The 16,330-nt window shown below is 35.9% G+C and overlaps 1 protein-coding gene across 2 annotated transcripts in view; it reads left to right on the top strand.

Moving 5' to 3' along the window:
* The window catches only part of LOC149846906 (phosphoinositide phospholipase C 2-like), an 86,415-nt gene that overhangs the window by 19,396 nt on the left and 50,689 nt on the right, over positions 1-16,330 (top strand). For both annotated transcript variants that reach the window (XM_089996651.1, XM_089996652.1), the window contains one exon: positions 12,280-12,476. In XM_089996651.1, coding sequence (XP_089852777.1) covers positions 12,280-12,476 — 197 coding nt within the window. The remainder of the gene's footprint in view (positions 1-12,279; positions 12,477-16,330) is intronic.

Raw genomic sequence — 16,330 nt, 5'->3', positions numbered from 1 at the left:
AGCTGATGGACTGATTTATTATACCTCAGCTAAACAAATGTGGGACCATCTCCGTGATACGTATTCTCATGAAACCAATGTGAGTCGTATTCTACAAGTTGAGTAAAAAATTTACCAGTTGCAGCAAGGAGAACAAACTTTGGCCCAATACTATACCTCTGTTAAATATGCCTTTTGAGAGGCTAAATGCACACAAACCCTTATGCTGCACCAAACAGAAGACCCATCAGGAGTAGACTATGGTTGCCCGGTTCCTTACAGGGTTATCATCGATTTTTCAGTTGCCAAAGTTCAAATGCTAACTAGTTCTGATGTTCCTACTCTTGTAAAAGCCTACAATCTTCTGAGTAGGCTTGCCATCACTCTTTCTCAAACCCAATCTGCATCACAAGCATCAACCCTAGCAATCATCTCAGGTCGTGGAAGAGGTACTTTCTTGAATTTTCGAGGAAGAGGTCGCAGTCGCAGTATAGGAGGAAGAGCAAGGCTTCAATGTACATATTGTGGTAAACTTGGACATCTTGAAGATAGGTGTTGGGATAAGACTGGTCGACCTCCTATCCCATCACCTAAACCGAATGTGTCTAAGGCTTAAGTTGCTAAACTCGAGGCAGAGACTCCCACTACCTCTTCTAGCGATTCGGTTATCCTCAGTCGTGCAGAGTATGATGAATTGTTGTCTCACTGGCTTCCTAGTTCGAGTGCTCCTATGCCTGTTGCTGATGTTGCATGCTCTACAGGTGATAGCCTGAGTTATCAAGGTAGTAGATGGATTATTGATTCAGGTGCCTCTAGACACTTGTGTGGGACTCCCTATAATTTTTCAAAGTTAAATGCTATTGCGGAACCTCGCAATGTTATACTTGCTGATGGGAGATCTTCTTCTATTGTAGGCCAAGGAAACATCTCTATATCCCCCACACTTCAATTGACTAATGTCCTTCATGCTCCTTCATTTCCTCAGAATTTACTGTCTGTTAGTCGTATTGCTAAAGAGCATAATTGTAGGGTGATATTTGATCCTGTGTGTTGTATTTTTCAGGACTTGCTGACAGAGAAGAGGATTGGTGGAGGCCATGAGGAGGGTGGTGTCTATTATCTACATCAGCCAGTTGGATCCATGAATTCTGTGTCTGAGCCATCTTCCAGTACCTATCAGTGGCATCTCCGTCTTGGTCATGTTCCTTTGCCAAAGCTTCGTAGACTTGTTCCTCAGATTTCTCCGTCTGACTAATTCCACTATGACGCCTGTCAATTGGGCAAACATCACATAAGCTCCTTTCCTTCTAGTCAAAGTCCATCGAGTCAAGGAATGTTTGAGATTTTGCATGTTGATGTATGAGGACCTAGTAGATCTTAGTGTCGTTATTACTTAGTTATTGTTGGTGATTTTTTTAGATTGTCATGGGTTTTCTTAATAAAAGAAAGGTCAGAGGTTGTCTCCATTCTTATGTCTTTTGTCATTGAAATAATGACTCAGTTTCATTCTCTTTGTCAAGATTATCCGTATTGATAATGCTCTCGAGTTCAAGTCTAATGAATTGTTACAATTTTATCGAAATCGTGGCATCCGTCCTCAAACCACTTGTGCCCATACATCTCAGCAAAATGGAGTCGCTGAGAGAAAACATAAACATCTTCTAGATGTAGCTCGCACCCTTATGTTGCAATCAAATATGCCACCCTCATACTGGGGGGATGCCATTCTCACTGCTTGTTATCTCATTAATTGTATGCCTTCTTCATCATTGGAAGAACAAATTCCTTTTCAAATTCTCTATCATAATGCTCCACTTTTCTCGATTTCTCCCAAAGTATTTGGATGCGTCTCCTTTGTTCATAAACTTAGACCTAACCGTGATAAATTATCTGCCCAAGCCATCAAGTGTGTCTTCATTGGATATCCAAAGAATAAAATTTGATACCGGTGTTATGATTCCATCTCCCGTCGAGAGTATGTTAGTGCCGATGTATCTTTCTTTGAATCTGTTCCTTACTTTTCTACTACTGCATTCAGACTATATGTTGAACAAGGTGATGCCATGCCTCTTCCCGTTCTTCCTTTTCCCTTGGAGTCGTTTTCACAGACTATTCCTCATTCTCAGTCTCCCACATCTGCTCGGTATCGTGATCCTCCGCTGGTGTACACTCGCAGATCACCACCTGAATCAGATCCTACATCACCGCCTTCTTCAGAAGTAAGTTCGCTTGAAAATATTGAGATGTCTAATGTTGAGGATGACAAACCTATAGCTATCAGGAAAGGTACAAGACAATGCACATTACATCCTATTTCCAAGTTTGTTACTGAAGCAAGGCTTAGGGTTCACATGAAGAATTTTATCTCAGCTTTATTTACCACATCTGTTCCACTTAAGCATCATCAGGCGTTGTTAGAACCTAAGTGGAAGCAAGCGATGCAGGTTGAGATGGATGCCTTGCTCTCATGCGACACATGGGACTTAGTTGTTCCACCTACTGATGCAGATATCGTTGGATATAAGTAGGTCTACACCATTAAGTATAGCTCAGATGGCTCCATTGAAAGATACAAAGCCCGGTTGGTGGCTAAAGGGTATACTCAAACATATGAGGTTGACTTCTTTGAGACTTTTTCTCCATACGCTCGTCTTGGGACTATTCGTCTGGTCATATCTGTAGCTGTTCATTGTAGGTGGAGTTTATGCCAGTTAGATGTGAAAAACGCCTTCTTGTATGGGGATCTGTCTAAAACTGTGTACATGGAACAACCTCCCAGGTTTGAGGTTCAGGAGGAGTGTAGCAAGGTGTGCTAACTAAAGAAGGCCATATATGGCCTAAAACAGAGTCCTCATGCATGGTTTCAGAAGTTATTTGAAATTATGTCTGCATTTGGCTTCGACAGGTCAGCATTAGATCACTCCTTGTTTATCAAGAAGACCTTCGCTGGTATTGTGGTTATGGTTGTGTATGTGAATGATATTATTCTTACAGGGAGCAGTGCAAAGGACATCTCAGACACAAAAATTCATCTTCAGAAGCACTTTGTCACAAAAGATCTCAGTTCTCTCAAATACTTCTTGGGTATAGAGGTGGCCAAAAGTAGTGAGGGGTTAGTTCTATCACAGAGAAAGTATGTACTTGACCTACTGCAGGAAACACGGATGTTAGGTGCCAAACCAACCAATATACCATTGGATCCTAAACTTCATATGTATGATGAACAAGCATAACCAATTGACAATAGTAGTTTTAGATTCTTGGTTGGTAAACTTTTATATGTTACTGTAACAAGGCCATATATCTCCTTGGCTGTGAGCAAGATAAGCCAATTCATGGACAAACCAACCCGTGTGCACTGGCAGACAGCTATGATGATTCTCAGGTATTTGAAATCCTCTCCTGGAAAGGGATTGCTATATAAACAAAGCTCTAACCTTGATATACTTGCGTACTCAGATGCAGACTATGCAGGGGCCATCGATGATAGAAAGTCCACCATAGGGTTCTGCGTGTTTGTAGGAGGAAACTTAATTACATGGAGAAGTAAAAAATAGACTGTGGTAGCTCGTTCGAGTGCTGAATCAGAATATAGAGCTATGACTCAAACAACTGCTGAAATGATGTGGGTTAGGTCCATTCTGAGAGATCTACAAGTGATGATTCCATCCCCAATGTTGATGATGTGTGATAATAGAGCAGCCACCCATATAGCTAACAATCCAGTTTTTCATGAGAGAACGAAACACATTGAAGTTATTTGCCACTATATACGTGACTTAGTGCAGTCGGGGCATATTTCTACTAGTGATGTGACTTCTGAGGACCAAGTTGCAGATGTCTTCACCAAGCCTATCGCAAGTCCAGTTTTTTCAAGATGTTGCAGCAAGCTGAGCATGATAGATATATATGCTCCAGCTTGAGGGGGAGTGTTAAAAGCAATATTCATAAATCTGGGGTGGTCATACGTAATTTAGCACAATTACGTATGCCTATTTGTAAATCTTCTCTTTACTAATCCCTATTTAAATAGGTGATTAGGGTTAATGAAAGACGTGCTCTCTCTCTCTCTCTTGTCTCTCTAAAATAGCTAAAGGTCTGGTAGTTTCAACATTAACCTTTAAAATTTTGGGTTAAATTTAGGTTAAATTCAGGCGAAATTTGGGAGCAAAATTGATCTGAGACCATAGTTAGATCCCTTTCAGAACATAGATCTCGTAGGAGATATGTTTCATCGAAATTGCATCTCGATTGGTTCAAAAATTACATTTTTCTAAAATGATCGGCCTCTATTTTGGGGTCTTTTTCAGTTTGGATTGGACTCGACCCGCTTCGTTGGACTCATGTTAATATGGATCTGGACCCAGTTTAGGATCCATATTGACTAAGACTCGGTTCGGGTGGAGATCCAATTGGATTTGAATCATGGATCCAACCTGGATCCATAATCCATCTATGCCATTTTAAAACTAAAATGAATTTAAAGTTTTAAAAACAAACACTTGATTTTAAAGACTAAGGATGAGGTAGAGTTCTACCTGGGGTAGAACTCTACCCCATATAGCCTTTTAGAAGGGGGTGCCTCCCCTAGAATATTCCATACGAATAAAAAAAAAACAAATATAATAACAATCTCTAGATGATAAGGTTTGATGAGGTAGAGTTCTACCATGGGTAAAACTCTACCCCATGTATCTAGAAGGGGGCGTCCCCCCTCTAGAAGACCATACACAGTTATAAAAACAGAGGCTAGAACCCCTCTCTATAGAACTCGTTTTCTAGAGAGAGAGAGAGTAAAAGAGAGAGAAAGAGAAAGTAAGAAAGAAAGAGAAAGAGAGGTGAAAAAGGAAGAAAAAGAGAGAGGAGAGAAAATCGTGAGTTAGGGAGAGAGAGAAGAGAAAAGAGAGAATAAGCGCTTCATCGATTTTTCCTCTTTCCTCTAGTTTTTTTTTCAATCATCGAATCAAGGTATGAGTTTGTCTCTAAATCTCAACAGGAAGGGAATTAGTGTAAGTTGATTTAAGCATAAGTTTAGAGAGAAAAAGAGAAATCTGATCACAAATATATATATATATATATATATATATATATATATATATATATATATATATATATATATAATTTTTTTTTCAGATTTGCCAATTTATATGGTTGAATCTAATAAATATATATGTTTATCAGTCTGTCGATTTATGTGGTTGAATATGATAAGTATATGTGCTTATCAGTTATGTAGTTGAATCTGATAAGATATAAAGTTTATTTTCAGTTTGCCGATTTCATGAACATGATAAGAAACAAAATTTATTTTCATTCATGAACATGAATCAGATTGATATATATTTCAGTTCTGCTGATTCATGTGCAGGAATCTGATATATATATATATATATATCAGTCTTACAATTCATGTATTTGAACCTGATTAGATATTCATGTATTTTTTAGTTTGTCGATTCTTGAATCTCATGATATATTTACTTCTTTTTAGTCTGCCGATTTCATGAGCATGAATCATATATATGCACATATTTTCAGTCTCTTGATTTCATGAGCATGAATCAGATATGTTTATTTTTCTTGTCAGTCGATTCATGCTTATGTGAATCTGATATATATATATATATATATATATATATATATATATATATATATGTCAGTCGATTCATGTTTATGGATGTGATATATATATATGTCAGTCAATTCATGCTTACAATATATGTCAGCCAATTCATGTTTATGAATCTGACCCAATTCATGTTTATGAATATGATATATATATATATATATGTCGGTTAATTCATGTTTATGAATCTGATATATATATGTCAGTTGATTCATGCTTATGAATCTGATATATATATGTCAGCCGATTCATGTTTATGAATCTAAAATATATTTGTCAGTCGATTAATGTTTATGAATCTGACATATATATATCAACCGGTTCATGTTTATGAATCTGATATATATATGTCAGCCGATTCATGCTTATGTGAATTTGATATATATATATATATATATATATATATATATATATATATATATATATGTCAGTTAACCAATTTCATGTATTCGAATCTGTTTATAACATGTGTTTAGCTGTTCAATGATCATGTGTTTGAACCTGATGCATATACATATATTTTTGCAACTAGCCGATCATGTACATGAAGCTGATCATTTGCAGTCAGCTGATCATGTACATGAATCTGATCAGAATATAAGTGCATATTTTGCCAGATGATTATGTATATGAAACTGATCATATGCAGTTTGCGGTCAGCTGATCATGTACATGAATCTGATCAGAATATAAGTACATATTCTGCCAGCCGATCATGTACATGAAGCTGATCATATGTAGTTTGAAGTCAGCTGATCATGTATATGAATCTGATCGTGGTTTGCTGAATTTCTGTCAGCCGATCAGGTACATAAATCTGATAATAAACATATCAATTTGCAGTTTACTATTATATGCATGAATCTGATTATAAATAGATGCTTGCATGACTGTTGATCATATTCATAAACATGATCATATGCATAAATTTGATCATGAAGAGTGGTATGCAAAATTTCCATATGCATGTGTATGTGTTTGATCAAATGTACATTCTTTTTGTGTTGTGAATGTGTATTGTGAACATAGATTTGTGAAACTGTGTGTTTTATGTTCACTGAAATTTTGCAATGGCATGAATCATTTTTGAGATTATGTTAGTGGTTATCTGTGAACCACTGTGGGCCTATATAGGCCAAGAGCATGTGTTGCTCATGTGTTATTCAAACTGTTTATGCATTGCAAAATGATTTATGAAAGTTATTGGTTTTCTAAAATTTATTACACTTAATTTTTTAGGGCAAGAGCTCAAAATTGTTATTGCATGTGGATTTGCATAATTGTTTTTGTTTAAAGAACTTGAAATTGATTTAAATGGTAAAAGTGACCAAAACAATGTAATAATGCTCTTCCTTGATGTCCCTTCTATAATATGAGAATCTTCGATGACGGTCATGGGGGACCGTGGGATACTAAAACTCTGTGTGAAATATGTACCCAAGAACCTGATGTGAGGTTCACATTCCCGGCTACGGTTTTAGGGAGCTTTCAACCACTTTTCCTAGGGGTGGTATTGTTGACTCAGCTATAGTTATTGATATACCAAGAAAGTGACGTCAGTGGTTGAGGATTTCCGTTGATGTCCCGACATTAGGTGAGGATTCCTAATGTTCTGATGGAAGGTGAAGATTCTTGATATCGGTCGAGGAACAAGTGTGAAACCCTTTAATTTAAACTACAAATTGTGTGTTAAGGTATAATTGAAAACTATCTTGAACCTCGAGAATTTTTGCTCATTTTGAGTATCTGCGGGTTTTAAGAAAAAGTGAAAATTAAATTTGTGTGCATTTAATAGTGACATGCATGCAAAAGCAACTCTGATAAATAACTTAAGAAGTTATTTATGCATGTACATTGAATCATGCATCTTTTACTATTCAACATTAGTTCTATACATTTCTAAATATTTGATTTGGCATGATATTGTTGGATGCTTGAATGATAAGTTATTTTTGGTAAATTATTGCTTGTGATTTCCTCTTAAATTTGTCTATGAGTTAATTTATGCTATTTCTTTTACTGTTGGATTTTTAGAAAAATTCGTATGAGGACTTCAGTTCTTACCCGTTTTCTAAAAATGTTTTTCAAGTATAGAGGCTCAGTGATGCGTAGGACTGGCTGGTTGGAGGACCCGAGGCTTGTGACTTGGTGGCTTGGGTTCTGACTTGTATGCAAGATTAGATAGAGTCGATTTTGTATTATTGAACTTTTGACTTATTGATTAATTAAATGAAGTCCAATTTTTTATTTTCAATTGACTTTATGCATGAAATGGTTTATGGATAGATATATTAAATCTGTGATGTACCCCCGGTCCTTGGGAGTTTTTTTGCAATTTTTTTTTTTAAAATTCACTATTTTTCTAGGGTCAGTTGGGGTCGTTAAATAAAAATGTTTATTTATATATATATTTTAAAACTTATTTATCCTAACTCATATCGATCATGGACCTCAATGATGGGTCCAAGATCCATATGTGTATCCAAACTCAACGTCAACCACTATATATATTATATATATTAAATCGATTTCAATAATAATGCACCTAACTCTCCATTAGGTAACTATATGAATCTCCAAGGTAAAAGAGGAACAAAGTTCCAATAAATGGAACCCACGGACCATATTCTTCTTCTCCGGTTTGAGTTTTACTCATGTCTCAAGTAAATTCAAGAACACACACACACACACATATATATATATATATATATATATATATATATATATATATATATATATATATATATATATAGAGAGAGAGAGAGAGAGAGAGAGAGAGAGAGAGAGAGAGAGAGAGAGAGAGAGAGAGAGGTTCCTCCTACCTGGGTAGAAGGGAATAGACACTTTCGTTTTTCTATTTTTTTTCATTTTTTGGTTCTCTTTTTCTAATTTGACCTTACAAATGTGATCTACATGGTTTATTTAGTAGGAATCAACTTTTGGATCAGCCAAATATGACATGTGAGCTGGTTTTTATAAGGTTTCAAAAACCAATGACCCAAAATTTTCATAAAGTACAAAACTCATAAAATCATATTTTTTATGAGAAAAACATGATCCAACAGCCTATTCCTAGCAAATAAAACACGCTGAACATATTTGTAAGGTTTGATTTACGTAACATGACTTAGAACATTTAAAATCAACACAGTCCATATCGTATGGACGGTAGGAGGAACCAATCTCTCTTTCTCTCTCTCTCTCTATATATAATGTTTCCTACAATCAATTGTAGCTACAACTAGTCTAGCAAAGCCTTTTTTTTGTTTGTTTTTGGTTACATCTAACATTGTTGATGTGATCCCCATGTTCTTTTTAGTAGGAACTGGCTTTTGGATTGCTGGAATCAAACCTGTGTACAGGTTTTCTCGGCGATGCAATCCCGACTCGAAGAAACATGTTTCATTGAAAAAACATGATTCAAAAGGCAATTCCCACTAAAATTGTCCATGCTAAACACATCTACGCGGTTAGTTTAGTCAAAACAACTTGCATTGTGAGATTCCAACTAGAGTGTTGGTGCAATCAATTATGGCATATATATGTGTGTAGAATGATTGATTCCTCCTAATGAGGGACAATGCAGACAGTCTTAATTTTCAACTTTTTAGTTCTCTTTTTAGAATCTAACTTTACAGATGTGATCTACATGATATTCTTAGTAGGAATAGGATTTTGGATGATTTGATTATGACAAGTGAGCATGTTTTCACAAGGCTTCAAAAATCAATGACTCAAAATTCTCATAAATTTAAAGACATGAAATCATATTTTTTCATCGAAAAATGCGATCCAATGGTCGATCTTTAATAAATGGAACACGTTGAACACATCTGTGGGGTCAGATTTGCCAAACATGTCTTGAAACATAAAAAATCAGCACTGTCTACACAGTAAAGACAGTTAGGACTTGGAGGAACCAATTGTCCTGTCTGTCTATATATATGACCACCATAGGTACAAATTCTGTATGAACTGGGCATTTTTTTTACTGTTTTAGCAAATCAGACCTGTAGATTTGTTCAGCGTGGTGCATTTTCTGGGAAGCAACACTTGGATTGTGTTTTTTTCGACGAAAAATGCAATTTTTTGGGCCTTAAAATTAATAAAATATCTGGGTCATTAATTTTTGCATCCTGATATAAACCTGCTCACATCTCATAATGGAACGATCTAAGAGTTGGGTTCTACATAAAAACATACATGTAGATCACATCTTTATGGTTAGATTAAGAAAAAATCATAAAAACTGCCTTGAACGGTCTATTGATACCTATGTTGCTTAGTATAGTGAAAGTTTTGCTTCATATGGAATCCATGGAAGATCAATGTGTTTTAGATACTGGTTTTTTCAAGGGTCAATTAAAGTTTGGGTGATGCATAATCCTAATTCTAGAAGTATCCTCCTCATATGAAGCAAAACCTTCACTTGCAATTGTACTCTAACGGGTAACAGCCTGACCTCATGCTGATAATTTTCTTCTGGTGAGTACTATGCCTTTGTCAGTTGGAGGTATAAGTACTCTCTTGCTTCTCCACATGCCACGGTAGCTGCCATGATATAAGTCAAGCTTTTACATTTGTGTGCAAATACTTTGTCTCAAACCATGGTAATGTAACTGTGCATCTCCTGTATATATGTTGTGTTTTGAGTCTAATGGAGTCTAATTTATGTTTCTGGTTCTCACGATGAGATGAAAGGCTAACTACTTTGCATAATCAACATCTTGCTATTGCATGAGCAATCATAAACTGCAGCAACAAGAAAAGCCTAAAATACCTAATCATGTAATCAAATAATGTTTTACTAGGATGAATATGCTTAATAACTGACAAGTACATATTAAGCATCTTACCATGCCTCTAGACAGTTTTTCCGAGGTTAGAATAATCTAAATTGAGCTTAGGATGGATAATGAAGTTTTTAATCTGTTTTCTTTCAATCATCATAATCATTGAACTATTATTAAAAAACTATAGGTATAGCAAAAGGCTGATATGCACATTTATGACCAAGAGTGACTGAAAGGTGCAAGCACTAAGGTGAGAGTCCCATATGCACTAAGGTGAGGTTCACACCTTGAGGCAAGACACCATAGTTTTGCCAAGAGTTACCGGAAGCTTCTTACTACTTAGATAGGTGGGAAGCGCGCTTCCTGGAAACACGCTTTGGAAGCATGATATTCTTCATTTCCGAAACTTGATAGGAATCTCGATTCTCTCATGTTTCTCCTATGCTTCCCAGGCTTCATTTATGTTTCCTACATGTCCTTTTGTGCTTCTTTTCATGTTTTCTATGTGCTTGATCTCACGCTTCTCACTCACTTCTCATGTGACAAAAAATTGATTCTTACACTACAAGATCATGAAATTTAAGAATAGTTTTGCTTCCCATTCGATTCTCATATCGCTTCCTTTTCATTTCCCTTTTCGCTTTCAAACCGATTCCTCTCTTCTCACTTCCTATAAATGACAAAATGCCTAGCTTCTAGCTTCTGCTTCCCGTATCAATTCCCACTTCCGCTTCCTAGTCCGACAACCTTGTTTTTGCTTCCCTTTCCCTAGAGAGGGTGTTAATCATAAGAGCAATGAGGTCATACATGCTGAGGTGTATGTCTTGCTGAGAGGTGTGTACTTTATGGAGAGGTATGCTGTCACTTGATAAAGCCCCAAGTTGGCTTGAGAGAGAGAGAGAGAGAGAGAGAGAGAGAGAGAGAGAGAGAGAGAGAGAGAGAGAGATGAATGGCTGTTGTTTCTTGAGCGTCCCAATCTGAATGAGGATTGATTCTTCATTACTTTGAAGAAGATGAAAAACATGTAAATACATGCATTGTTTTCAGGCCAAGAGAATTTAAAACCATTTTCCAAAAGAGTCTTCATATTATAATAAGTATCTGCATTTTATGAAGAACACAATATGGTGCCAGAATTTTAAGTCCCCATTATGAAATGTCCAAGTTGGTCAAAGCCCCATTCTGAAAAGTCATAATATTGAGCTTTTATTTTCCTGAATCTTATAGAACCATTTTTTTTCTTATTCCCAATTCATTATTAAACAATTATAAACTAATTGAACACTTGTATGGGAGATTCCTTGAATTGCTTTGCTATGTCCATTGTAACTTTCATTGCCATCTTCAATTCTTTTAATTTTATGATTGTTATTTTTTTAAATTGTAGTTTACACCTTGGATTGTTTTGAGGTTCTCACAGTCTCACTTCACTTAATGACTAAGGCACCTTGGCTCCACCTAATGCCCTTTAAAACCTTGTGACCATGAATGACATTTTAGTGTAATGAATACTATTGAACCATAGAGATTCGTCAAAATGAAGCATTTCCCTATAAATGCTTTAGTTTCAAGCAACATCACATTCTAACATAATCAAGATGCCTGAGTTGTAGGTACCCTTTCAAGTGTCTTTTACAATACTAGGGAGCTGATTCTAGGCAGCAAATATCTTATTGTTTGAAGTAAGAAAAAAGTTGCATTGTTCAAGCATGCCAATTCTGATTTTTGTTAAAATAATACCTTTGTGGAATTTGGTTTATTTTATTTTATTTTTTTTATCTTTGGTTCTAACTTTCATATTTTTACTTCTAAAAGTTAATAACATTTTATTTATATGCCAGAAAGGGATATTAGTGATTTTTATTTGCTGTTTCATTTCAGGTTCATCATGACATGACTGCTCCTTTGTCCCATTATTACATATTCACTGGTCATAATTCCTATTTGACTGGCAATCAGTTAAACAGTAACTGCAGTGATGTACCAATCATAAAAGCATTGCAACGAGGTGTCAGAGTAATTGAACTAGACTTGTGGCCTAATTCCAAGAAAGATGATGTACATGTTCTGCATGGAAGGTTTGGAATTAATTTAATCAGTTTCTAGCTTGCTGCACTGTTGATTTTGTCTCCCTTTATCATGAAACTCTGTGTGGAAATCCATAGATAAATTCCATGACATGTTGATGGCAGATCAAAAAATAGGAGTTTGTATAGACGTAATGTCCACACCTTATGTAAAATTGGAGCAATTATATGGGGTCCTCAGAATGTATTTATTCCAAAATCCAGATAAAAGTAATTTTGCTACTGCCATGCCATTTGTATTGAAAATTCTGTTATTAGATGTAGTAACTTTGAACAAGAACCTTTGACAAAATGACGGTGAAAGTAATCATGCTTTCTCCTTTACATTTTTTTTGGGGTTTTGGACATTTACCAAAATTTCACCTAGATAATGGTATTTCTTTCACAGCCCTCCAAGAGTTAGGCCTTGAAGGCCCCAAGCAAGTTATAATGGATCATATTCTATTCCTTCACGAGTGCTTTCTAAGCCATTTATGCCAATCCTAATAAATCTCTGTCACCTTGATGTGGATGAGCATGCAGTACAACATAGGTACAACTGGTACATGGGTGGTTTTGCATAAAAAGTGGCATAGTATGGCTAGGGGTATGTGTCACAACATTGTATGGATTCCAATGCACTCCATAATGAACTCCAAGAATCAAAACATTATACCTTTGGACACATATGTGAATGAATAATCTATTCATAATGGACATTAAAAATACAAAAGGAAAATTACATTGGTGAATGAATAACACTATCCATAATGAACACTAAAAATACAAAAAGAAAATTATATTTAATCCTCAATATAAATACACTCAACACACACAAGCCTAATACTACCCATCACTCTTTCACGTTACAAAGCACACACCCACACCCATTTATAAAGAAGGAGAAGTAGAGGAAGAGAGGAGAGGAAGTCCTCTCAAGAACCAAGGGAGGGACCTTCCAATGGCTAGAATTCTAGTCATTGGGAGCTTAGTCAAACAAGTTTGATTGGGTCCCAACGGCTAGAATTCTAGCCGTTAGGACTAAGTCAACTTGTTTGACTTAGTCCTTATATATATTTATAATAAATATATATATATATATATATATATAATCTATGTCACAATGACTCTTCTAACAGGGCACTGCACCCGCGTTGCACCCGCACCCAGGAAAGTGCGACACTTGGACACAACTTCCTTTGTGTTAGGTAAAGTCAACCACACTGAGGCCCATTTCTATCTAAAAGTAGATTCAGTTAACCCTAATCAAGTTCATTTTTATCTATATTATATATATAAATACATAAATGCACACAAATACACATAGTGTTAACTTAAAACTATTAATTTATATATATATACTCCCCGCACCCAAGTTTTTTTAAAGTACTGTATCGCCGCATCCGCACCCGTACCCGCACTTGCACCTGCACCTGCACCTATGTGACATAGTATATAATATATATATATATATGTATAGATGTATATATATATATATATATATATATATATATATACAAAATAATACATTAATCTTAACACCCCCCTCAAACTTACAGTGACTCACTGTAAATTTGCAAATACAAACAAATAACCCTTTACATAAAATATCATCATGCTCTTCCATAATACAAATTCTTGAAAGGGCTTCTAGATCTTCTTTGATATGCTCGAAAGGTCTCTAGAATCATCAATAGTGCTAATACTTTGAGAACCTATAAATAGAGCAAAATAACAATCCAACTAGAAATAACTATATATATATATTATGGAGAGAGTATGTTCAAGCACGCCAACAATATAATATATATAGAAATATTTAATAAGATACTTCATCATTTTGAAAATCATTTAAAGTAAGAAGAATTTTAAATCACATGCATTAAAGTCACTTTAAAATCAATACATACATATATCTATCACAAAAGGCACATTAATGCATAAAAAGGCATGAATTTTTAAACATCAATTCCATGAAGAAATAACTCACAAAATCCCACAAAGGAGAGTAAACTATTAAAAGATAAATTTTCTTTTAAGAGCAAATCATTTTTATACAACGAAAAATATAAGAAATGATTCAATTCATTCAATAAGGATTTAAGAAGAAATAAGCATGGATCAATTAACTATTATATTTTAGAAACAATATTAACCATACAACTAATGCATATACGAAAGAATCATGCAATAGTTTAAAATCAATGAAAAAGTCACTTATTGACTGATAATAGAAAAACTTTCAATAGATAACATCTTACAAGAAATATGCCGAGATTTAAACTCCCACAAGTATCAAGAAATGATATTTCTCAAGTATCAATACATATGCAAAACACGCAAGGCAGCCAATCATGAAACAAGTTTGAAGAATCCTTAATAATGCAATTAAAGCATATTCAATGCAAAATTTATGAAAATATTTCAATAACCATTTTCCATAAGTGAGTTTAGAGATTAATAAATCCCACAAAACATAATAAATGATATTTGCAAATCTCAACAATAGTTGGACCATCACAAGCAATCACCTCACTAGATCTCCAAACCTAAAAAATTTAAGTGTATCAGCTACTAGAACAAGAGCACAATTTCAAATATCAGCAAAAATCATCTCTATGACCATGCATAGGCAATACAGGGCTCCCTGACAATACAAATTAAGAGATCAATCACAAATGTCTACAACAATCAACTATGATACCATGTTATGAAATGATACGGATTCCAATGCACTCCATGATGAACTTTAATAATCAAAACATTATACATTTGAACACATATGTGATACGGGCCTCATTGAAAATGTAAATGAAGAGCGAGCAGAATCAAGCCGAAGGGGTCAAGAACGGTTAGACAAGTTCAGTTCTCTAGTTGAGCAGAAGGGTCAGCATGAGCAGCCTGAACCGATCAGTGATATTCAGCTGGGTTAGCAAGTGCAACAGGTCAGCAGTTGATGTAATTGAGAGAAATCAACTTGTGCAGTAGCTTCCAGCCACACGGTTTCAAAATTGAAAATAAGGTCGACGCCAGCATATTTTGAAGCATGGGCCGCCCAAAACGATTTTGGTGCTATGATTATGCAGCTTATAAATAGTTCAAAGCTTTTGTAATTTGTCATTCGGTCAATTTTGTAACTTTCGGAAAGAGATCAATAAAATGAGGTTTTCATCTTGGCTCCATTTGGAGAAGGCCTCGTCTAGAGGATTCGGCCCTCTGCTAGCTTTGCCGCCGGCTAGTAGAGGATATCCCTGATCATCCAGTCCATTTCCAGCAATTCAATTGGATCGTCATATTCGATCTTCGCTTCAGCAGATTGAGCAATCGTCACGAGCATTCTGGAATCGTGAAATTGAAACTTACGCATGTGACGAGAGATAGAGCTTCCTCAAGCTCTACGATCGTCGCTAAATTCTGCACAGTTAAGTGCATTTACTCCTACGAACTCAGATCTGAATAATCATCTACTGTAGAGCATTGCTCCTCCATTGCAAGTCATAATCAAGTTCTGCTCTATGGATGATAGCTGGAGAACAACGAATTCTGGCGCTAATTACAATGTATCAGTCTACAGTGAATGTAAAAACCCCAAATAATAATAATAAAAAAATCGGTTTGGACCCGGGCCGGGTCGGGTCCGGACCCGACCCGAGCCCCCTTTTATTTTAGGGTTTTCAAAAAAACCCGAGCAGTCGGGCGCTGCAACCCCCCCTTCTCCCCCTTCGTTTCTGGGCTGGATAGGGAAACCCATCGAGGGTTTCCCCATTCGGGTGCCCCCTGCGCCTTTAAGAGAGAGGATAGAGGGCAAGGGGGGGGTCACGCCTCCCTCTTCTCTTCTCCTCCCTCTCGCAGCCCTCGCCCCCTCC

Source organism: Nuphar pumila, chromosome 2 (assembly GCF_984573655.1).
Source record: "Nuphar pumila chromosome 2, dmNupPumi1.hap1.1, whole genome shotgun sequence".
In the NCBI taxonomy this organism is placed as follows: Eukaryota; Viridiplantae; Streptophyta; class Magnoliopsida; order Nymphaeales; family Nymphaeaceae; genus Nuphar; species Nuphar pumila.
Note: the sequence above shows the minus strand (reverse complement) of the source record. Positions and strands in the feature narration are given on the sequence as shown.